At 40.0% G+C, this 25,917-nt stretch overlaps 1 protein-coding gene across 1 annotated transcript in view; it reads right to left on the bottom strand.

Moving 5' to 3' along the window:
* The window catches only part of ATP8B2 (ATPase phospholipid transporting 8B2), a gene marked incomplete in the record, with an annotated part of 2,601,455 nt that overhangs the window by 1,247,515 nt on the left and 1,328,023 nt on the right, over window positions 1–25,917 (bottom strand). Inside the window, 1 exon segment of the mRNA XM_044080643.1 lies at window positions 11,314–11,522. Within this exon segment, the coding sequence (XP_043936578.1) occupies window positions 11,314–11,522 (209 nt within the window).

The following is a 25,917-nucleotide window of genomic DNA, read 5'->3' as shown; positions in this document are numbered from 1 at the left end:
CCCTTTGAGTTTGTGGCAGGTTTGGCATGCCTTGTCTTGTTGGTAAGGTATGGAAGTGGAACCTGTAACCTTTGTCTATTATGTCCAAAATCCATTTGTCCTTTGTAAAAACGTGCCAATGTTTTGAAAATAAAGATAATTTTCTGCCTAAAGGTGCTTCTTTTTGAGCCTTGGTCGGTGGTGTCAAAGTCAAGTCATTGTGATTGTTCCTGTGGAGCAGTAGAAGTCCCTGCACCACTTCTCTGATTAGTTGGTTGCCATTGGTGGCCCCTGTAGGAGCCTCGGTATTGCCCTCTACCTCGAGCACGCCTGTTTTTTCCCCTTTGGAACTTGTCAGTGTCTGGAAAGGACCAATTCTTCAAAGGCCAATTCCTACTGAACCTTGGTGGCTGAACCTGGAGGAAATCTTTGACTGTTTGTACTGATTTAGCCTTTTCCTAAATTGATTTCAACACACCCTGTGCATTAGCACCAAATAGCTTGTCTTTTTCCAGAGGTGCATCTAGAAGCTTTACTTTAACATGATCTGGCAATGTCTGTTCTTTTAACCAAGCATGTCTACGTATGATGGCCCCTGTCATAGCTGCCCTACATGAAGCTTCCAATGCATCATAACCACACTGAAAAAAATGATTGCTAACCTGCTGAGTATCATGAACCAAATCCTGCAAGGCCTTTCTATCTAAAGGCTCAGGAAAGGCTAACTTTTTCTGCAAATCATCCATCAAGAAATCCTGATACTGAAACATATGAAAAAGACAGTTAAGTGCCCTCGTGGCAAGGGTGGATGAGGTATAAACTTTTTTACCCCACCTCTCCAGGGACCTAGATTCCCTGTCTGCGGGCAAAGGATTTTTGGCCGTGGAAGTGGCCACTCCTTTGGGCCCCTGAGAAATAGTTTCTAGATCAACAGAGTGGGCCTTAAAGAGATGTTTATGAGTTTCAGGAACCCTGTAATATCGGTCTGGCTTGACAGGAGCAGGAGGGAGAGAATCAGGAGAAGTAATGGAGTCTGAGAACACATCATCCAATACATCTAACACTGGGGGTATAGCTAAAGGCCTGTGCTGGGGTAACTTAAGGAAAGTCCAAAGCCTTTTCCTGGAGTCGGAGAAATCCTGGCCCTGCCACTGAAAATGCTCTCTCATGGAGTGGAGAATTTCCCCGAAAGAAATATCCTCAGGAGGAGAGGCAGAGGGAATGGATTCATCAGCATCAGAATCCACGTAGGCCGGGAAGGATTCTTCCTGGGAATCTGAAAGGCCTGACTCACCAGAGGCTTCATCTGAGGAAAGGGTATCTGCCTGCTCAACCCTAGGCCTTTTGCCTAAAGGCGGCTGAGAACCTCTGTCTGGATGAGCCTGAGAGTCCCTGATTAAAGAAATTAGATCTGCAGCTACAGTCATGATCTGTTTATCAGAAGTGGGACCCTGTGAAAAGGATTTAGGAGGGTGAGACTTAGCCTGGCTGGCAGCTTTAGCACGTGTGTAGGCCTTGATGGACAGACACAGGAGGCCTAGCTGCCCCACGTGCTGGAGTAACTTTGTCCATCGGTATGGTGTCAGGCAAATCTTGGGCTTCGGTTTCAGGAGGAAAATCAACAACCGGCACTGGGGTAGCCTCCGGGACCGAAGTGTGCGGTAAAGTGGTGTCGTCGGCCTGGAGCGGTTAAATTACCGCCTCCGAAGAGATCAATGCACTCATGGTAGGCTTTAGCGTGGTGTCGGTGGAAGTCGCGGGCCGCGAATGTCGGTCCCGGTCCTTCCGTTTTTTGGAAATATGTGCTGTCGGTAGTTCCGACAGCAAGATATAGGAGTAATTTTCCCCAAAAAAGTCTTCAGCAAATTCTGCCCGGCGCCTAAGTGTGAGCTTATTGAAGCAAGCACAGGCCGAGACGTCATGGTCTGGGCCGAGGCAGGGAAGGCAGTAAGAATGGAAGTCCTTATGAGGTATTTGTTCACCACAAGACAAGCAATTATTAACTTTTGCAGCTTTATCTGACATCGGCTGAGGCAAGAAAAGGTTCCCCAACGGGGTACTTAGCTTTTTGATGACTTTGGATCTGAAAACACAGGAGCTGGCCAACCGGCACTTGCGAACTGCTTCTGCTTCGGGCACTGCGCGGCAAGAAAGACTGAAGAAGATGGCGTCGGCTGATGCTTTTATACCCCAGCCGCTCTGACGTCAGGGACGAGGCGACATCAGCCGACGCCGGACCCAGACTTTGGAATCCGGCCGACCGAAGGGCTGCCTGAGGCAGGACAACCCATATGTCAGGACTGCAGTTGCATTCTTGAAGGACATCAAGCAACTTTAGAAAATGGAAACCAAGGTCTAAACCAGCTGCATTTCAGATATTAAATAGTATAAACGAGTTAAAAGAATGGAAGACGAATCTTTAGAAAAGGAGCAAATTATATCAATGTAAATGGAAACTGAGGGAATAATACATGCAGAATAATGTTTGGGAGGAGTGAGGTTTAAGGGAAGGCAGAAATTTAGTAAATTATGTAATGTCAGACTGATGATAGTCACAAAGAAAGAAAAGGTATGCTATTTATTATGCACCTCAATGGGAAAATGTTAATATGGTTTGTTTTCATTCCTCTTAATGTACGTTTCTCTATGTCTTGAGTGATAATTTAACAACTGTTTTAAAAAGGTATCTTTGCAGATAAGTCCTACTTGTAGGGAATACTACTACAGTGATATTAAGAACATGAAGAGGGAAACTTATCATACAAGAGTAACAGCAACTGCAGAGTGCTAAATGAAAACTAAAGAGCTATTTAGACAATATGCATGACTTTAGAAACTACTGTTAAGCAACTATTTTTTTTACATAACTGCAAAACTCAAAAACATTTAGCATGTCAACTTAGGCAACAGAAAGTAGAATTGTAGTTAAAATCAGTGGGCTTAGGACAAAAAAGAGATGCTGCAGAGGTATTACAGATAATTTGGATTTTTTTTCTGAACATTTATATAAAGCAGAGGAATGGGGAAACCAAAAGCACAAACAGAAGACTTAGTTCTGCCAAGGTTAGACAAATGAGATCCAACAACTCATAGTTAAGACAAGAAAAATATGGAAAAAAATAGTGATGTACAATCAAGCAGCATGGACGTCTCCAACAGACAGATGATACTTCTGTGGAAATATGGAAGCTAAGTGGAAAAAGGCTTTGTTCAAGAATATCTTAAAGTTGATGGGGGAGTGGTGGTACCAATATTGATTTCTGAAGAAAGCAATGGGGATAAAATTGCTGAAAGAGGGGAAAGACCCTTCAGATATGGCTTCATAGACACATTCCAATTTTAAATTATGATCAAGTGTATTGTCTACATTACATAAGACAAAGGCAAAGATGGTAAATTTGATACATATTGAAAGATGTGGTTTTGTGGAGAGCAGGCATACATTTGAAATCATTAACTTAACAATGACGATCCAAAGAGAAGCAGAGTATTAGAAAATACTGCTATACTGCTAGTGAGACTTGATGCAGAGAAAGCATTCAGTACTGTTAACTGTGGTTTTATGGTTACGGCAATGGTGGTATTTGCACGCCCTGATACAAAATGGCATTAATAAGGAGAATGTATGAATGGTAAGAGGCAGGAATTAATATGTGAAGGTTCCTCCCCAAGCAGCTGTGTTTGAGCAAAGGAAAAAGAAAGGAATGTCCTCTTTCCCTTCTGCTATTTGCTTCATCTTTATAGCCACTAGAATCACATGCATGGATATAACCGGTGTGGCAGAGAAATTACTCTTATTTGCAAGTATTACTTTGTGCTTGATAAATCCACAAAATGACAGTTCAGTATTGTGGAATATTTTCAGATAGATTCAAGTCTTTTCTGAATATAAACAAACAAAAATAAAACAAAAGCTATATTGAGATACAATGCACCCATGCATTAATTGTTTTTACAATGCCTATTTTTATGGGGAAAGCTAAGCTGTGTAAAATGTTACCATAACAGTAGATAACCTTTTCTTCACTGTTGCAGTATCCTTAACTTTAGAAAACTAGCCCTCATCTCAGGCCGTATACTAAAACCTTTACATCTTGTATGCCCTGTAAGTCACATGTATGTTCCCTGCACAGGACATAGGGCATAAAGATGATGTACAGACACAGTTACTCAGAACTGAATTGTCCCCAGCAGAGAACAGCGTCCAGAGGACAAAAACTAGGCTATGCATATCCAAGTGGAGAAACTGCAGAAGGAAAAAGGGGACCCTTGTCCAGGAGGGTTAACTAAATGAAAACCCAAAAGAAAAAGGGGGGATGGAGGGAGGGACCAAATACTGCAACAGTGAAGAGGAGGACATCACCTGCTGTGGTAAGATTTTACACAACTGTACTATGTCCTTCTATATCACTGTTACAGTATTCTTAACTTTGAGTGTAAAAAAGCTCAAGAAAGAGTGGGAGGTAGTAGGCTGGGAAGAGCACTCAACAAATCCATTCAGGATAGCCCTAGCAAAACTGGCTCTGGATCTAGAAACCATATCCAATTTATAATGTTTAGTAAATGTATGCACGGAGGACCAAGTAAGTAGCAGCTTCAAGTATGAAATTGGTGTCTAAACACTAGATGAAAGCACCAGAAGGAGCAAAAGACCTAGTGGAATGAGCTCTAACTGAAGTAGACAGATCATTTCCATAAAAAGAACAAAAGGAAATGGCCTTAGCCAGGAGGAGCCAGCTGGCTTCGAAAAAGATAAACCCAAAGTCCTGGGAAGAAAAGAAATAAAAACAACTGGTCAGACTTGCAGATGGTCTTAATTTTATTCAAATACCTGAGCTGTATGTGTAAATCGAAGCTATGCAAAACCCTCTGACTAGAAGACTGCAGAGAAGGAAAAAGGAAGGGAGTTGTACTGCCTGATTTAAGGGGCAACTCATTAATAACCATGAGCATGAAAGAAGAATTAGTATGAACAGACATGCTGTCTATGAAAAACCAAAAAAGGAGGAATAGCCATAAGCACCTGAAGCTCAGAAACCCTCCAAAAAGAGGCAAGAGCAAGCAACGGAAGGGTCTTCCAGGTACAGTGTTGCAAAGAAGTTGAACCTGAGGCTCAAAAGGAGCCTCTGTCAATTTTTCCCAAAACAAATTTGAGGTACCAAGGAGGAGAAATAGGCTTCCTCGGAAACCTAGGATGCAGGATGCCTTTAAAACCTCAAAACGAGAAGCCAGGGGAGGATTCAAGGGCAGACAGGCAGACTGGCAGAAATAGCTGACAAATGAGCCTTTACAGAAGAAAAGGGCTAGCCAGACTGGAGCAACTCACACAAATGGAAAAGGGCAAGATGAATCTCCACTGTAAAACGGCCCTGGCTAAGAGCATGGCACCAGACTGAAAACCTTTTCCATTTGGACATAGAAGAGTTTCTGGCTCCTTGTTTTCTTGTCTCCTACAAAACCCTGAGCGCATCTTCAGAAAAGAGATGCCTAAAAGGGATCAAAACCCTATCATTCACAATGTCAGTTGAAGAGTGGACAAGTGAGGATGTATGAGTGACCCCTTATCCTGTGTGAGGTGGTCCAACAGGTGAGGTAACTTGAGGTGACTGCCCCTGGCTAGATGCATTAAGACAGGGAGCTAGTGCTGTTTTGGCCAAAAGGCAGTCACTAGAAAGAATTTGGGGAGTCCAGCTGAATCTTCTGCAGGACTCTTGGAAGTAGAGGAAGGGGAGGGAAAGGCATAGAAAAGCATCTCCTTTCAAAAGAAAGAAAGGGCATCTGCCTTCCATGCCAGATGGCATGGCACTCTGGAACAGAAGAGAGAGAGCTGCCGGTTAAGAGGGAGGCAAAAATATCTACTCCTTGGAATACCCCACCAATGGACTATGTCCAGAAGCACATCTCTGTGAAGTATCCATTTGTGAGCTTGTGTTTTGGATCTGCTCAAAGAGTCTGCCACTAAATTGTGTTCTGAAGAAATATACATAGCCTGAAGAGTTAGCTGATAACTGACAGCCAGATCCCAGGCCTGAAGAGCCAGCCTGCAAAGAGGATAAGACTTTGTACCCCCTGACTGTTGGCATACTACATCACTGTAATGTTGTCTGTGCAAACCTTCAAAGGGTCTGGACAGAGCATGGGGTGAAAAGCCTGAAGGGCCCGAAGCAGAACTCTCATCTCTCTGATGTTGATGTCTAACTTCTGATGTGTGTGTGTGTGTGTGTGTGTGGGGCAGAGACTTTGAACTTTCAGGTGACCACAGGAAGCCCTCCACCTCATGTCTAATGCATCAGTGAACAGTTCTTGAGAAGGAACTGGAAGATCAAAGGGTAGACCTGAGCTGAGGGTAAGTTACTGAATCCACCACTCAAATTCCCACTTGAGACAAAGAAAGAGATGCTCTGAATATCCAGAGGGTGGCAATGTTGAAGACAAAATGACTTTAGGTACCCATGAAGCTTTCACATATGCAGTCTGGCAAGAGGGAGCATTGGAACAGAGTGAATCCAAGGGCCTAAAAAAATCCCTGGCAAGAATGGGAGGCAGAGGAAGAAGAGACTGAAAGAATGTTGTCAAGCACAAAACCTTTAGAGGTGGAACAGAGGCCAGCACTGGCACTATCTGAATCCTGCAGCTCAGATACAGAAGATCATGAGAGGGAGTCAGGACAGACTTGGAAGATGATAGTGCATCCCAGACTTTGAAGGAGAGATATGGTTAACTCCACAGCCTGTAACAGGCAACTGGGAGAAAGTGTCTGAATCAATAGATTGTCTAAATAAGGAACTATCTGAAAGTCTTGGGGCCTGCAAAAGGCAATCACAGGAACTAGGCATTTTGTGAATAACCTTGGGGTAGACAGGCCAAATGGCAAAGCAGAAAACTAAGAACAACAGGAATAAACAGAGAAACGTAAAAGCTTCCTCAAAAGATGGTGAATAGGAATATGAAGTTAAGCATCCTTCAGACTCAACACCAGAAAAGTCTGGGACAAAAACAGAGGAAACAGAGATTAAAGAGAAAGCATCCAAAAAGAACCTTGAGAAGGGTATTGAGCAATCAGAGATCCAGAATAGGCCATTAAGAGCCCTCTTTTCAAGGAACTAGGAACATTATGGAGTTAAAACCTTTTCCTACTTGGGAAGGAGGGACAGGCTGCACAGTTCCTTGGTCCACCAGGGACTCAAAAAAACCCTGAAAAATAAGGAAGTTGCTCTCGAGGAGGCTGAAGAATCCCTGAAAAAGGAGGAAGGAACTTCCACACCATGAAGTAACCTTGACAAATGGACAGCACCCAAGAATCTAAGGTGATGAATTGCCAGTTTGGAAGACAAAGGGAGAGACAAAGGAACATGGCCAAGGCTTTGGGGGAGGGGGGGGTGTCAAAGTGAAGCAGGTTTGTCAGACAAAGGAGGCTTCTGAGCCACATCAGCCTGAGAAGACTTAGGAGGAGCTTGTCTACCATCCTTCCTGTTTTTAGTGGCCTGACTAGGCTGCCTGCAAACAAAAGCAGACCTAGTTGGATAGTTTCTCTGGAACTTAGGGAGAGAGAGGGAATACAAAAATATGTTTAAGGTCTTGCACAGCTTTACCTTTTTCTTGGAGACAAACATATCGACAGCAGCAGTCTCAGAGATTTTTGTTATCCAAAGTAGAACCCAGCAACTTGGCCTTAATGTCTTCACATAAAGACTGCAGGCGAAACCAAGAGTAACAACTTATAACAGACCCAAGGGTAGCAGCGAGGCATCAGCAGCATCACTGCACTTGACAGTGATGAGCCACCAGAGAGGTAGAACCCAAACTAGACAGAGCAGAAGATTTTGCTTCAGAATCAGGGCGGTAAGAAATAATCTGACAAGCCTAGGCAATCAAGGCCAGAGCATATCTAGTCATGTGGGTCTGCTAATTGACAGCCTTAAAGGCAACAGTGGAAACGGCATACACCTTCTTTCCAATTACCTTCATGGCCCTACCATCCTTACCAGAGGGCAGAAGGTTATGAGAGAAGACTATGACTATGGCAGGATCAGCAGGAGGACGCGTAAACAGGAATTGACAATCCTCAGGAACCTTACAGAGCCTGTCAGGTTTCTTTGGAGCAGGGGCCTGAGAATCAAGAGTCTTAGAGGCAGATATAAAAGTGTCTAAACAAAGCAGCTAACACAGGAGGTACTGGTGTTTCTGAATCCTGACGGTATTCATTTAGAGTATCTGGAACCTTTTCCCTGACCAGAATCTGCAGAATATTTCTAAGTTCCTCTGAGATAATCAACTGCAGTGCCCCCATCAACGTCCAGAGCAGATGCCTGCAAAGCCTTAGTGGACATGCAAAAAGACAGATCCATGCCAGCCTCTGACGGGGACATGACAGAAATAAGTCGACACTGGACGGCCTAGAGAACTATCATCTGCCTTAAGAGAGACGTCCAGTGGAGGCTGGACAGCTAAAGTATTTGGCCGAGATATCCTGACCTTCTTGCTTAACAGGAGTATCTCAGGGTTAATCGATTCGGCCATGCTACCCTGGGCTAAATGTTTAAGCCTCTGGTTCTTGAGACTGATGGCCAGGGAAGACAACCGGCTTCTAGCAGCCTTAGACACAAATGTCTTACAAATACTACACGAGGTATGACCATGGGAAGCACCCAAACAAGAGAGGGATTGTTTGTGATGATCCTTATGGGGAATCTGCCTCCCACAATGACATTTTCCCTTCTTGGATGATGAATTCCAGGTAATCAAAGGAAAATAAGACCAACAGTAAAAAAAAAAAGAAAAAAAAAAGACCACAATGGGGCATTTATCTGATGGCTACATATTCAGCACAGCAAAGGGCATTCAGACTGACGAGTGATGATGACATCTGGAATGGCAGCAAAGAAGTTTTAGGTAACTGCATCTGTATGTCACCTTTATCCCCTACTTCTGTGCAGGGATCATACGTGTGAGTACAGCGTACACAAGATCTAAAACCTTTGGTATACTGGCCAGATGTTGGGCTATCCCTGGCAGATCATCATTAAAGTTAAGAATACTACAACAGTGATACAGAAGGATATCATAAAATTAATTACTTGGGTATATGAATTATACGGTAGCTACGGATATGTGGGAATAAACTAAGTGGTATATGATGCAAAAATTAAGAAACATTGAAGCTTGATTACAGATATGGACAGTAAGACAAAAACAGTTGAAGTTTTTAAAACCTTTAGCCCCATATACAGGTCATCCATACTTTTATCAAGCAGAGGATAAACTTTAAATGAGAAATATAGCTTAGGGAATTTATTTGGGAGGGGGAAAAAGAAAAGTTAAGTGTGATAAGTTGATTTTACACATAGAAAAGGTGGTTTACGGTTACCAAATTTGAATGGGTGTTTTAAAACTCAAACAGAAAATTATAAATCAAAGTGGAAAAGATGACAATGAAATTGGGGTGCGAGAGACAGACACTCCGAATGCAAGCCCTTACAGAAAATAGTAACCATCATACAGATTATTATATTAATTGTTAATGCAGCAGAAAGCAGTCTTTCATTAAGGCAGTGTGGGAACAAAGAAAGGAGATTTTACCAACATAAATGTTTTCAAGTGACGGTTACAGAAAATAGGCAAGACAGGGTGGAAAAAAAAAACAAAATTAAGTCCAGCAAACTCGAACTGGTACCCAACAGTGAAACGAACCAAAATCCAGTCAAGGCACCATGGAAAGGAAGTAATCAGCACAGCTCGAAAATAAAACACAAGCTGGTTTTATTGTGATTTAAAATGCATAAACGCAATTCAAAATACAGCGTTTTTGTCATATTTAATCAGGCTTCATCAGATACACAGAATATTGAATCAAACCAACCAGTATATATATCTCACAGTACTTCCCCAATTAAAATCACCACCAATGAGAATTCTCTATTTACATAACTAACTGTACTTGAAACACTACTTAAAAGACTGGTAAGGTACACAAGATAGAGTAAAAAGTAAAAGCAGGTGACAACATTAAACCATGAATGGTATTACATATCTTAAAAATATTTATTTTTGTAAAAGACATTAAAGTTGTAAAGATTATAAAAGATAAAAGTAAATTAAACAAGTGACTATGCTAAAACCTTGCCATGTGCTTCTTCCACCCCCTAGTAGTTTATCTAAAAATACAATAAGAATAAAACAAGTAGCAGGGATGTCTTCCTTTATAATTTAGCAGCTCTCATTTTTAATATGGGGGCTATGGAAATATGATCATTAAGCCCTACTGGAATGGTGGCCTCCAAAGTTAATTGCCACCATAACTCTCTATATTCAATCTTATCTTCCCATAGCCCCCATCCTACTTCTTTTTTTTAACTTGCTCAAGTACAAAGAAAGTCAAATATGCTTTCTGACATGTTTTTCTGTGCTTATAAAAAGCATTAGAGTCTTTTTTACACTGAATATCATAACAATGCTCATAAATCCTTCTCCTCAATTTACGGTCTGTCTTTCCGACGTAGAAGGATTCATATTCCCCACACACAGCCAAATATATAAGCCCTCGATTCACAGTTGTAAAATTGTGTACTTTCTAGACATTTGTTTCTGCTTACAATAAAAACTTTTTCTTTATTAGTAATATGTAACACAAAGCTTGAAAGACCGAGACAGACGTAAATGGCAAGGAACCAATGCTGGTGCCATTTTTAGGAGAGATTCATATCAGATTATCTGCAACCAGGATTTTGCTCATACGTGTCAGTTTAAGCTGACAAATTTATAAAGACCATAAAAAATTACACCCAGATATAAGCCCTATGGAACATCAATGCTGACAAGCAATGGTATACAATGACACTGCATGATTAATGCCGTGAGCAGCCAGCTATATACGGAACTTTTAAACCAACTCAAATTAGTTTATCGTAGACTATACATAGCAAACCTACAGAGAAGTTCTGTCATGTAGGATGCAGTCAAAGGCCTTAACCAGACCCAGAAAAATAACTCCCAAATTACTGATACCATGAGACATTTATAAGGCACTGCCAACAGAAAAGGAAGGAGTCACTATATATAAAGGAAATGGCAAGGGGTTGTTCCATGTGCTATTATCTACTCTGAGGTACAGCAAGTATTTTAAGGAAATATTTAAAAAGGAAAGAAAGAACATTATAAAGAGCAAGAGATATTACTATGCTTCATCTGAATATGGACCTGAATTGTAAAAAAAACATGCCTGCAAGTGCAGTGAATGCTCCAATTTTATTCAATAAAAAGTGAAAAAAATGGGTAAAAAGTCAACATTGTTACAAGCTGACCACAACTATCAAACTGCATTATAACCACACATACCATAAGTCTTGCCATTAATAGAGCACTTGTTGAATGTCATGATGTTTTGAGTAAGGGTACCAGTTTTGTCTGAGAAGATGTACTCCACCTGTCCTAACTCCTCATTCAGAGTTGTGGTCCTTGCCTCTGCTGGGGTATTCTTCCGTGCACAATACATCTTTCTGTCCCAGTTGATGAAGTAGCTATGTCCCAGTCGGATGACTTCCACACTGTAAATACAGCAGCAGAACATTTATAGCCATAGTTATAGTATAGAAATCAAAATTACTACTGTTAGAAAGTAAAAGATAAAAGTATTGAAGCAATGCTCACTGGTATACATGTGACAGAAGACAAGGCGAAACACAGGCCATCCAGCTTCCAGTCCAGATGCTAAATTATCTAAGGTGTGAGTAATTAAATGCATCAATGCTATTTGTACTTTCAAAAAACTAAGATCGCCACAATGCAGACACCCAAAAAGTTGTAATGTTCAGATGTCTGCAAGACACTTACCATTACTGTAGATGTTTGAGAGGAAGTCACTCCAAAAGTAAACTGTAACATCTTAATTTGCCCTTTTTTTTTAAACCATCAGTTTTTATCATGTTCTTATCCCTGCAAAAGCCTTAGCTTTTATCGAACTTTTAAGGGATTCACAAGGCACTAATGCATATATAACCAGAAGGGAAAGGACCTGTCTTTTGCTCCTCGAGTGTAGTCTGGCCCTCACATGGAAATGTGACTGTAATAACCTACTGCCCTTTACATAAAAAATAAGTATTGAGACAGCTACTGTGCTTGGTTCTAATAAACTGATGCACAAAATTTCGACGGCAATAGAGTAGGAAACTTTAAATGTTTTACTACCCTATCCTCAAACAGACATTGTTTCAAGTATCTTGCACATAAATGTGCTTTCTTCTGTCATGAGTATAAATAACACCTGGGTAGATTCCCAAGTTTTATCAACATACATATGGGAGGAGGACAGTTGTATTACATCAGTATTAGACTTGCCTGATGGTGGAAGGAGATAAGTTTATCTAGTCCGCCTTTTTTTAACCATCTGAATATTTTGAGTTGCCTTCCATCCTCACCTGCCCTCTTAACCTTTTCTCCATTTGTCTCATGCCCTCCTGGATGTCTCTGTGGAGTCCTTCACCACTGGTTCTGGTGATCCATTCCATAACCCTCTCTGTGAAAATGTACTTTCAGAGATCCTGCAGTACAGAGTCCCTACAATCTGCTGCCTGTGCCCCTACCCCCCCCTGTCCTTTCTGTTCAGAAAGGTTCCTACATATCTTCTTCACATGACGCTGTGCACCAACATATCTTCACAGTCTGTTTTAGTATTATGCAAGAGCAGCTCTAGCCTCTGGTCATATTCCTTTCCCCTCTACCCGGATGACCTTTCTCGTACCTTTCCTCAGAATTCCTTCAAGCAGCCTGATGTCCTTTTCCTTACACGACTTCCAAAACAGCCTGACTACAGCCCTGTAGACTGGAACCATATAACCTCATGTTCAGGAAATCTCCCTACAGTTACACCACATCATTCTGGTTACTGCTGCCCTTGTCCTCTCTCTGCTACTATGGTTCGGTCCAAGTGTTATCAAAGGCACTACATCTTTTCCCTGCTCTGCTGCCACCAGGACTACTCCTTCCAGTTGGCACTTCACAGAAGGGTAGTTGGGGCAGAATAGTACAGTACTTTGTACATGTTTGCACTGAACCTCAACTATCACTTTCTCCAGTTTGTTCAGCCTTTACAAATCTTTCACTAGACTCCTCCGCCACCATACTCCACTGCTACACCTATTTTTATATCAGCAATGAGACCCTTGTTGTTCTGTATTTGTTCAGATATGTCCAAGACAAATACTATGAAGATTACTGAACCTAGAAAAAACTTCTGTGATACTCCATTACTCACTTCTCTTATTTCTGACACCATCCCCTCACCAAACCCCCTGCTTCTTACCACTTAAGTAACAATCCAGTTTCTCAGTCTATGCCCTATCCCCAAACTCTCCAATATTCCTACAAGCCTCTTGAATGGGACAAAATCAAATGTCCAGGTGGTCTGTAGCTACCTGCACTCCACTCCTGACAAGTTTATATGTTGCTCAGTTAAAGCTGGATCAGGTTTGACTAACAGATCCTTCTAGCAATGAACCAATGTTGGTAGATGTCCTGGAGGTTACTGTCCTCTATAAATGTTATCAGCCTTCCACTCAAAAGGTCTCCATGACTTTCCCTGCCACAGTTTTTTATTCACCTTTGTTAAATTCATACATTTTGAAGAATGACATGCATAAATTAATATTAACAGAAAAGAAAACATACCACTGTAAACCTTCTAAGCATTATACGTTTTCTTTACCATTCAGTCCAATATGGCATAAATTGCTTAAGTCCTGCCTTCCCTTAAATTTTACCGATATAAAAAGAGGGCATGATCTGAGGTGTGGTTAGTTGGTTGGGCGGCTGGTTTTCACTACTGGTGTTCAAGTTTCAGTGCACATTTACATCTGTAACCACACTTCTAATTATGCCTTTGTTCTAGATGAAAAGATGAGCTACTTTGTAATCATTCTGTGATCTATCTTTTGTCAAATGATGGTGCATCTGAATTTCATTGGTTGTTCAGGTTTTTATGAATAGATGTGCTTGTATCGCATTTTAAGGATCTGAAGAAGCGCCGTTTGTAGCCCTGGAAGTACTGGCCATTCCAACTTATTTTATGTCAGTTTAATTTTATAGACTTTATTGCTGAAGCCCTGAGAGGAGGGGACAGCTCTGAGCGCATTGGAGTCGAATTCAACTACCAGGAACTGGCACAGATGCTATGGCTCCAAGATCCCTCCTGTTGGAGCTGACTGGATCAGAGATGTAGTTGGAGTTGATGAAGGCCAAGACTTCAGATCCGATGCAGACAAAATAGGAACTCTCAGGTCCAAGGACTCCAAAACTGCAAGTCAGATTGGAACATGAATCAGCAGTTGGGTTTGGGATGGTGGCAGGCTCACAGGTCCACTGGGAGATGGAGATGGTAAAACTCTTAACTGAATCTGGGCCTGGAGAAACTTTCTCATTATCCTGTCCACATCTGCTTCAGTCGGGCTCCTAGATGACCTGAGGAATGAAAAGGTTGAATGCGGCCTGGAAGCTCTATGAGGTGTCGCCTGTAAGAAAGGAGAATGGATCCTAGAAGGTATCTGCTCCAGAGGGAAACTAGAGGAGCGATGGGCTAGTTGATCTGGATTTAGCCCTCGTCGAATCCAAAGAACTAGATGGATCTGAGGGCTTGGAACTGTTTTTGGGTGGATCCAAACCCTAAATGGAAGAAGGAAAATGATCGAGGGGCTCACTTCCTGGACTCCTGGTCTTTGGCTGATATTTTAGGAGGAGGAGGAGCTCCAAATGTTACAGTACAGGTGAAAGGTAACAAACCTCTGAGCACTAGCTTGTTACAGTGCTCAACCAGCACCCGATGATTAAAACCTGCACAGATTTCACAATCCACATCAAGGTGGGATGATAGAAGACAATAAACACACTCTTGGTGGCCATCTTAGTTTGGGATCTTACGCCCACAGAAAGTACATTTTTTGAAGCCAGTAGTAGACGTACTGGAAAAGGTCACTCACTCAAAAAAGAAAGAGGATACCAGCAATGGTACAAAATGGAGAGGAATACCAATAACGGTAACCAAGATGTACCCTAGACAGCTAGCACCAGATAGGAGAGTGAAAAACAAGCAAAGCATGAAGCCTACAAAGTAGAGCAGAGAAAGGAAAAATAACCTTTTTTAACAGGAAAAAAATGTATACGTGTGTGTGTTTTAGAGAAAAACGTGAGGAAAGAAAGGTTGAATAACTTAAAAAGCTATTAAAATAGCACAGAAAGCACTGATCTGACACCACTAATGCCCAAGCTATGGTAGACTATGTCCCTACGCTGAAGCAGCAAATGAGATCTCTGGGTATTCAAACCAAGGAGGAGGATTATGGGTACGGGGAGGAGCTTGAGCTACACAGCCAAAGTTTTTAGAAGTGGCAAAGTCTGATCTGAGGTTGGATCAGAAACCCATCGGTTGAGGAACAGTTGAAAAAGACATCAGATTTACTGTGTACCTCTTGCTGATACTAAACAATCTTCTCCAACTCTTCATACTAGTTAACTGAAACAATGTGTTAACTGTTCAGATTATTATATCATCAAAATCTATCTGCTCTTAAATTGTTTAATATGCCCTTTCTATGTCACTAGTGAGGAATCTTAAATTTTATAACACGTTTTCTTCTCATATATGTACTAATTTATAAATTGTCTGTTTTATTTAGAGATTTTCTCCCCAGGCCTCCACTGAAAAGGGGTCTCGAGCCCAGTTGGACTTTCCTGATTAACAAATGCAATAAAATAAACAAGGGAAAATGTTTCTAGTCCTTTTAGATTTATATTCATGTCAGGTGTATTTTTATGAACCAGAGAAGTTTTACACTATAACAAATAGCTTAAAGAATTTATTTTTGAGGGGAAGAGATCCTCCCCATTAAACAAGGTGGTTTAGAACTACCTATGTGAAAGGATACTTTAGGACTGGTGTATCAAACCTTTTTAGTTCACGAGCTACTAGACAGACTTCGGAAGGTTTATAAGGCCACATATTACTATAACTGAACTTGTTTCTGCTTTGTATACCCACCACAGTCAAAGGTAAGCCTCAGTCACAGAAAAAAAACAGTCGACAGTACTGGTGGCTTCAGATTATTTTTTTTTGCATTCTGTCATACAAAGTACACTTGCAACTAACAAAAGAACATTAAACAAACAGTATCCTTGCTACAACAGTAGAAATATAAAGATGCAAATATACAAACTTATTTTAGGTATCCTTTCTACAACAGTACAAATATATTGGTGCAAGCCTTTGCTACAACAGTGCAAATACACGCGAAAAGCATTCTTGAAGTATCCTATCTACAACAAATAATGGTGGAAATACAAATGGCAGTATTCTTGCCACAACACTACAAATGTAATGGTGCAAGTATATATGGAAGCACTTAAAGTAATGCCATAACTGCACAAATCAAGATGTGCCAGAGGACAGAAATAAAATAAGTTTTCAGACATGACCTGCAAAATCAGGTAATGGGATTTCTGACATTGTTTTTGCACAAGTGGTCTATGCACCAACTGTTGAACTAGCAATACAGAGTACATCTGCCAGATGTTGATCTGCAATAACAGATTTCAATTTACTTTTCACACCTTTCATTCTAGCAAACAGTTGTTCACAGCAGTATGTGCTGCCAAAAAGTGCAGAAAATTTCATAGCATTTTCTATGATTCTTGGAGTTTTTGCAGGAACATAATTACTGTAGAAATTCAGGAAATTGTTCTCCATGAATGCTCTCTAAGTCACTGTTGGTGTGAAGCTCAATGAGTTCCAACTACATGGTATAAGGAGCAGTGCAGGGATCAACTACAAAAGGGTCTCCAAAGATCTTAATATGGTGTTTACGGAAGTCCTCCAATCTAAGGTTGCATTCTTGAAGATGTTTGCAGAGTAGGTCACAGTATTTTGTATAGTTGACTGTATCAGCAGGTCTGGGGCAGAGAAATAAAAACACTTTCTGCTTGGACAAATGTATCTGCAGCAGTTCCAGCTATTGAATGAATGTAAGTCAATGTCATATCATATAACAGAAGTGATTTAAAGTCAAAGTTTGTTTTTTTTTTTCCAGATAATCAGCTATATTAGAGGCTTAAGCTTCTTCTTCTTGAAAAAAACAAATGGGGAAAATGGGAATGAAATTCTAGTGATGACTATTTTTAAATTTGGAGGAATTGTCCATTTTGTTAGTATTAGAAGAAGCCTCTTTACGTAAAAAAAAAGCTACTGTCTGTCTGTTAAAGTCTTTTTTCTGGAAAGGAATTTTTTTGGTCTTTATATACTTTTGGAATAATATCACTGTTTTTTTGTGTATGGCTCCTCAGAGCAACCAGGAGTATATGAGATTTACTATTGAATGAATGTGATTACATGTTCATACAACCAGTTAACCAACCGATCCCTCTCATGTAGTTTCATATTTAAGTCGGCTAACAACTATGTAAGGTCTGCAAGAAAATCCAGATCATTTAAGAAAACAATCTTCTTAAGAACACAGCATTTTTAGGATTTTATTTTGTCATACAACAATCAAAATCTTCACAATTTTGCTGCCCTGCGCAGCCACCAGACTTGACAAAAGCAAAACACATCAACCTGTGCACCTACTTCCTCAAGAAAGGCTTTAACTTGCCTGGGATTCAGACACCCTTGATCTTATGAAGTTAACAGCTGCAATTACCTTTACCATGACCTCTCATTTCCATTGTTTTGGCACACAGATTCTTGATGAATTATGGAGTGATGTGCCACGAGTTCCTGTGCACTGACTTCATTATTAAAGTTACAAAGCCACTTTGCTTTCCCATCATAGAATGAGCACCATCAGTTGCAACCCCACAGAGTGTTGCTCCACTTAGTTTCATTTTCTCCAGTACTGGTTTCACTTGCTCACTAAGTGTTCTTTCCTGTTGTTGGTGTGCCCTTCACTGCACTGTCAAGCAGTTCTTCCATCCCATCAAAAGACTTGGTAACGTCTCAAATAAATATAGACAGCTGAACAGTGTCCCCAATATCAGTATTTTAATCAAGCACCGAGCTGAAGAACTGACAATACTGTAGTCTAGATGGCAGGCCCTTCAAGGTTTTGCAATGGTCTGATGTGACAGGCAAAGATTTTCCTCTGGACAAGCCAAGTCTGTAAATGTTTTAAGGCAGTCTAACAAATTCTACATCTGAAAATGGCTTACCTCCTTTTGCTTTTAGTTCTGCTATGAGATAACTGATTTTTGTTAGCACTCCACTACTCTAGCTTGTGACTTTGAAAAGTGACTGCAGGCTGTTAATATCTTGCTATATGGCTTTTACTCTACCAGTCCTCACTTATCCAATGATGCTGTCAGATTTAGTTGCATGCTTTTTTTGAGTAACAGCGCTTTATGCTGTACTCCTCGGCCAACATTATAGTTTCAAATAAACTAAACACAACATGACACCATGCTGTTTCATTACAAAATATTCCTCAGACCATTTACTTTTGAAAACCCAACCTTCACTGTCAGTCTTTCTTCTCTTAGTAGCAGACATCACATTGATATGTATCTATGGGGGAGAAACATAAGGCAAACTGGCCAACTTCTCTCCATTAGATGGCTGTCCAAAAGCATTCTGAAGTTGTCTTTTCGGTTTTTCCCTGTTAGGGGTCGCCACAGCGGAACTCTGGTCCGCTAATGATTGGCAGTAGATTTTTATGGTGCCGAGTTGCCAGCCCGACGCCCAACCTTCAGCGAAGGCATGCCCATTCACGTATGTCTTTTGGAGGCCACTCGACTGTGGGGAGGACATGTAGACTCCACACAGAAGGCACTCCAGCCATGAATCGAACAGGAGAACCTCTTGCTGTGAGGCAACAACAATACCGCTTCACCACCACGGCTCAAAAAAGCATTCTGAAGTAATTATTTGAAAATCTGCACACAGTAATCCAGAATTAACCTCACAATGGCCCCCTTAGCATCAATATAGCTATTGTTACTTTAACTCTCTGACAAGATCGTGCATATTGCCCAGCCAACAAGCCATATCAAGGATCAATATATACCTGCCAAAAAAGATGCAGTTGTCAAATGCACTACTGCTGTTTGAAATGATCAAATAATTCCTCAGTAATTCGGCTGCTGCTCAGCCTCCATACTATGTGCTTTAATTTTAGCAATTCCACCACAGCAGTTGACCTGGCACAAAAACTTACAACAGATGAGTAAGCACCAACAAGAATGTAATACATTAACAGACACACAGTCTTCTCTACTCTAGCAGGGTTGGAACAAGTCTAGAACTGTGAAACTGAATTACCTTCTCAGACAAGCTACCACATGTTCACTGCAAGTAGAAAAACTCAAAGTGCAAGACAAAAAACAAAACCTTACAAATCACTCCATAACTACTGCAAGCCAAAAAGTGAAGATCTGAGACACTTCAAGCCAATTAGTATTTCGCAGCTCAAAAGATATCAGTGCCATGGAGAACAAATGGATTACAGTGATTAATTGAAGGAAGTATGTCACCATTTGATACTACAATGTGTTTCTGCACATGCAGCAGCAAAACAGAACTGAATCTCAACTGTAGAGAAAGTCACTCTCAATCACTCCTCCATTACTCACTTATGCGCAGCAACTGCAGGAGCATTCCTCACATACACCCCAGAAGTGCATGCCAAGTCAAGACCTGACTTGCTGATGTAGTAATGATTGCACTGAATAAACTAGCTTTGCAAATAATTCAAACACATATATGCAGGAAATCTAAAATATGCCTAATATAAGCATATGCACACTTAACACAGACAGTAAACCATGAATTACACACACATTCAACCACCCCACACCAAGTAAAGTAGATTATTCAACACAAATATAGGGAAAGTGGAAATAAGTCGGCCATGTATGGACACATACCAATGAATTATGCAGAATCAAACATCCCCAGCAATTAAAATTGGGTTACTTTCCAATAATTAATTTTACTTCCAATCTTTTTTTCTCCCTTAAAATGAAAATGTGATAAAGACTTAGACATCAGAATAGGCTACCTCAAACTGCATTTTACAAAGTCACAGTTGTAGCCCCCCCCCCAAAACACACACCATCTCAACTGCTTTTGAAAATCTTTACCAGGGAATCCTGAATTTGTACAAGGGGTAGAGAAAATACGGGATGAAAATGAAGAGCCATTACACTGTAGTACAAGAATTCTGTACAAAGGCAAAAATATTGGGGGGGGGGGGGGCTAAGGTACAAAGGACCAAAATCAAATACTGCTCCTATAAGCTAAGAAAGTTGGTAGCATAACGGGTTTTGAAATTTTAAATACTACTCTTGTATGCATAAAATCTTATTGTAACAGATTGTAGACACATGCATTTTATTATTACAGTGAGCTCATACCCAAAACAATATGATATAGTGAATTCAATCCTTCATTATTTGTCATAAAAACCACAAGTTTTGAGGAACAGATTAAAAATGAGACAAAAAAATTGGATACAGCTACTAAACTTGTGAACCCTCCACCAAAACTGTCCTCTCATATTCTGCAACATTACTTAAACAAATGATATTTGCCAGGAAACCACAAATTTTATGAGGAACAGATGAAAATATAAGGCAAAAAATCTAGACATTCGGCAAAAATCAGGACAGTTGAGAGGTATATCAGTGGTATTCATTGATCCCTTCAGTAGGTTAACCATGTGTACACAAGAACTTAAAGATCACTTCCTGATCGATCCCTTCAGTAGTTTAACCATATGCACAAGAACTTAATAATTTCCCCATCGATCCCTTCAGTAGTTTAACCATGTATACACAAGCAGTAAATTACACCATTTCTACATTGATCCCTACAGTAGTTTAACCACGTATGCACAACCAGTAAATGACAATTTCCACAGTAATTCCTTCAGTAGTTTAACCATGTACACACAAGGAATCAAATGACATCAAAATGATTCTCCCCAATGATCCCTTTAGTAGTTTGTCCATGTATGCACAAGGACTTCAATGGCACAAAATGAATAATTTTCCCTAACAATCCCTTCAACTGTTTGTCCATATATGCACAAGCACTTCACTGACACCAAAACAAATCACTTTGCCCAACAATCCCATCAGTACTTTGTCCGTGTGTGCACAAGCACTTTAATGACGCTAAAAGGAATCATTTCCACATACGATCTCTTCAGTATATTGACAATGTATGCATAAGCACTTCACTGATACAAAATGAATTATTTTCCTTACCAATCCCTTCAGTAGTTGGTCTATCTCTTCAGTATATTGACAATGTATGCATAAGCACTTCACTGATACAAAATGAATTATTTTCCTTACCAATCCCTTCAGTAGTTGGTCTATATATGCACAAGCACTTTATGGACACCAAAATGAATCATTTACTCCAACAATCCCTTCAGTAGTTTGACCATGTATTCACATGCATTTAAACAACAAAATGAATTATTCCCTCCAACGATTCCTTCAGTAGTCTGTCCGTTTTTAACTTCCTTAACGCATGTCACAGTGACACTGACACATAGTTAACTGGAAAGGCACAGTTACTGTGTGTACAAAGTTAAATAAATATTTTTTTAATGTTCACAGGTTTTGGCCATGCCGTGAGCCACCTACTAGACATCCCAGCATTAAAGCTGTGCAATTAAGGCTCATAAATGCATATACATAACACAAGCAGAAGGTGATAAATCAAAGTGGAAAGGAATAATGATGAAACAGGGGTGGAGTGTGAGAATTAAGGAGAGTTGGATTTTGGATGCAGGTCATAAAGAAGAACCTCCTCCAAACAGAGTATGGTATTCATAAAGAAATAAAGTATTCTGAGAACTAAGTCAACATGGAAACAAGGAAAGGAGATTTTACCAATAGGGATGACTGCAAGTAGGGGTACAGAAAGTAGGTAAGAGGGGGCTGGAATATACTGGAGAAAACTGTCAGAGGAACCAAGGTACTGGGGGTAAATAACTAGAGAGGGAAAGGTAATAGTAGAATGAATCTGAAGCAGATCTTTGAACTGCAGGTTCAAGACTACCTTCCCTACCATGGCTTGATAAGAGTACAGACAAAGAGAAAGGAACAGAGGATTCTTAAATGGAAGATCAGTTTTGGTAGCGTTTTCAGCAGTCTCTAAAACCAGACGCTGCTATTAAAAAAAGGATAATTAGTAGGGCATATAAAATATTACATAACTGTCAGAATCAATCAGATGAGATTAGAAAAGATTGGAGAGACAATATACAAAAGAACAATGGGGAGGACATCTGTATGGCTCTCGTGTATGCAACAAAGTCCAGAAGGTTTAGGATTTTTGGTTTAAAGTTTTTTAGGAGTATTTTTACACCCTAAAGTGACTTAAAATAAATTTTCATCAGGCAGACAGCAAATGCTGGAAGTGTGATGGGAGAGAGAGAGAGGTAACTGAGAACACATTTTTGGAAATGCAACAAAAGTTGGTAGATTTTAAAAATTCTGTACTGAATACTTTGTCAGAAATGTTGGACAAGCAATTGGATGTCACTAAGGAAATAATTCTTCTGAGCTGGAATATAGTATTCTGAATTGCCCAGACATAGTTCAGGCCTTACCAAGTTTAATGCTACTGGTTGCAAAATAAAGCAATTACTAAAAAAATGGAATTCAAAATCTAAACCAACTGTGTCTAAAGCACTTAGTACTGTACAGGAGATAAAAGAATTGGAAATGGGATCTTTAGAAAAGGGAAGGTGCAAATTACACAAAAAATGGGAAGGTGCAAATTACACAAAAAATGGAATTTGTGGGAACAATACATGCAAAACAGTTTTAAAGGAAGGCAGGAAATGAATTTATGCAATGATGGAATGAATGAAAATGACTAAAATGTACAATGTATGAAAATAAAAGAAATGTTAGTGTAGTTTGTTTTCTTTTCTATTATTGTATATGTACCTATATCACTTTTCTAATGTCATGTTTAATAAAGTTGTTTAAAAAATTAACAATAAAAAAAATTTGCCTAATTAAAGATGAAAGAGAATTATTTTGACCTAGATGATATGCTTTTAGATATTAACTGTACTAAAGAGATGGAGCTCTGACTGATGTTGCTACCTGGTGGTCGCTGGAGAGGAAACTGCAACCCAAGTTCCAACATACAGGACTACATTATAATTTTGGAATGGGGTATTTGTCATAATGTATACACTGAGAGAGACAGATGTTGATCAAATTTAACAATAATATACTTTCATATTTAATTTCAGTCTTTTTTTCCATATACCACTTGTTTACGAGGATTTGTTCTGGGTGTACAATCCCACAAAACCATTCCACAAAGTACTGGCAAGCAATTAACTTGCTCCTCCATCCAAGTAAAGCAACAGCCCCAGAACCAACAACCAAAGCGCGAGTATTGTCTCACAAATCAACACCTACTTTACAAACACCATCCTCTCCTTAGTTACAGGGAACAATTCCACCCCACTGTCTCTTCCGCCTAATGTGGAAACTAACAACTCTTTTTACCTCAAACCTGTCTCAACTAACACGAGAAGAACAATGCTGAAAAAACTGAAACCTTCTTCCTTAGCAGCTGACCAACTCCCCAGTGAGTACCTCAAACTTTCAGCTGATGCCATAGCTATCTCCATTCTGGTAAATAGGTCTATAGCAGAATATGTCCCAAAATTATTGAAAATTTCCTATATCACTCCTCTACATAAATGTGGAACATCAACAGAAATAAGCAATTACAAACCCATAGCCAGCCCCCCCCCCCCCCCCCCCATGTCAAAATTTTGGAAAAATGTATCCACATACAATTACTACAATACCGGTTATCTCACAACCTTATCTCTCCCTCCCTACATGGTTTCAGACCACAACATCGCACCACCACAGCCCTAATTAATTTCTCTAACACCATCCACCAACTAAGAAATTCAAGCCAGCAAGTAGCATCAATCTTCCTAGACATGTCAAAAGCATTTGACACTGTCTCCCATCAGAAACTCCTTAGTACTCTTGCCTCACTACACCTATCAAAGCCTTCCCTTCTCCTGGTTCCTAAGCTATCTTTTTGACAGACAAGCAGTACAATGGAAATCTGAACTCTCACCACTTTTGCCTGTCTCGGTTGGAGTCCCCCAAGGGTCCATACTAGGATGTCTTTTCACAATTTTCGTCAATGATCTAGCCTCATCCACAATACATGCTAAAGTAGTTCAGTATGCGGACGATTCAACTTTAATCAGCTCAGCAGATACCTTACCAGACCTCCAAAGACTAGCCCAACAAGTTTTTAATGATCTAGAAACATATCTAAGTAAATCACAACTAATCCTCAACCCCAAAAAGACACAGTTAATGCTATTTACCAGTAGCAAACATTCACCGACCATACCTCCTTTTACCATTCTCTCGGCAAACACCACAGTCATCCAACCAACTGAGCATACAAAACTCCTTGGCATGACAACTGACAAACTCAGATTTGACCAACACATAGCCATCACAATTAAGTTCACAACAAACTTGGCTCACTGTACAGAAGCAAGCCATTCCTTACTGACAATGCTAGACTAGCCATATCCAGAACCTTCCTCCTCTCTACGCTCCTATACGCTTTCCCCCTCTTTACCAACTTAAAAAAATCAGACAACCAAATTGGAAACTTGCTACAATAAAAACAGCCCACTTCGCAGCCAACCTTTCCTACCAAACCCACCACTGTATTGCCCTGCATAAATTAAATTGGTTCAAGCTACCTAACCATCTCTACCAACTTAAATCCACACATCTTCCACCCTGACAGTTGCCCATCCCTCAAGGAACTTGTTCTCTACTCATGCCCAAAAAGTCTAAGATCTGCAGACAGAAACTTTCGCACAGTAAACAAAGCTAACACTCACGGTAAAGCCCTATTCTCAAATCAAATAGCCAAATTATGGAACTCACTACCCCACACCCTCCAAAACACACCTGAATCTACCAAATTCAAACTACTACTATTTCAACATCTATCCAAGAACTGGCATTGCTCCTATACCAAACCTGACTGACAAGACATCTAACTCTCTCAACACAAACTTCACTCCTTACATCATTTTCTCCCACTCCTCAGTGTTTATTACTATTCAAAAAAAATATATAAAGGAAATTTAATTTGTTCATCACTATTTAATATGTACACAGTACTAAATTTTATTTTTTCTCACAGTGATCACTGAAATGCTTGTGTGTTTTTCTTTTTGAACCTGTACCTACTAGAAAACTGTTCTGAATACTACTTTGTATAGACTAACGAGATGATGTGTATTCTCCATCTTACTGTATGTATAATACTGTAATATCTAATTATTGTATTTCGCTTATATTTCTGTGGAGGTTTTCTCCCCAGGCTTCTGCTGAAAATGGGATTCTGACCCAGTAGGACTTTCCCAGTACATAAATAAATTAATAAATAAAATGTAATGAATGAGTATCAGAGGAAGATTTGACAAGAGCTCCCAGTCTGCAGTTATTTATAAACTTACCAAAGGTCCTGATTCCTGATCATGAGATCAGAGCAGCAGATGCTAAAAAGGTATGGTCCCAACACTGAGCCCCAGCGTACACCACTACTTCCTTCAGTTTTTTCGGAGGAAGCACTTACCACCTTAACCATAAGGAAATTTTTATTTGAAATTTTTTCATTCTGATATTGATTTTTTATTTTTAACTGAAGTAAACATTTGAGTATACTACAAAGTTATATTTTCTTAATTACATACCTTAACACTTATATCCTCTACATATTGAAATGCATTCTTAGTTTAGATATCAGCTTTGCCTTAAGCTTTGTTTTAAAAACTGCTTCTTTAAATATCTCGGTCTTGTGATAAAGCACTATACCTGAACACAGACTATGCATATCGAGTAAGCATAGACTTTTTTTTTTACGAATGA

This window comes from Protopterus annectens, chromosome 8.part0, assembly GCF_019279795.1.
Source record: "Protopterus annectens isolate FY-2018-M chromosome 8.part0, PAN1.0, whole genome shotgun sequence".
NCBI lineage: Eukaryota > Metazoa > Chordata > Ceratodontiformes > Protopteridae > Protopterus > Protopterus annectens.
This window is presented reverse-complemented; position numbering and strand designations above follow the sequence as displayed.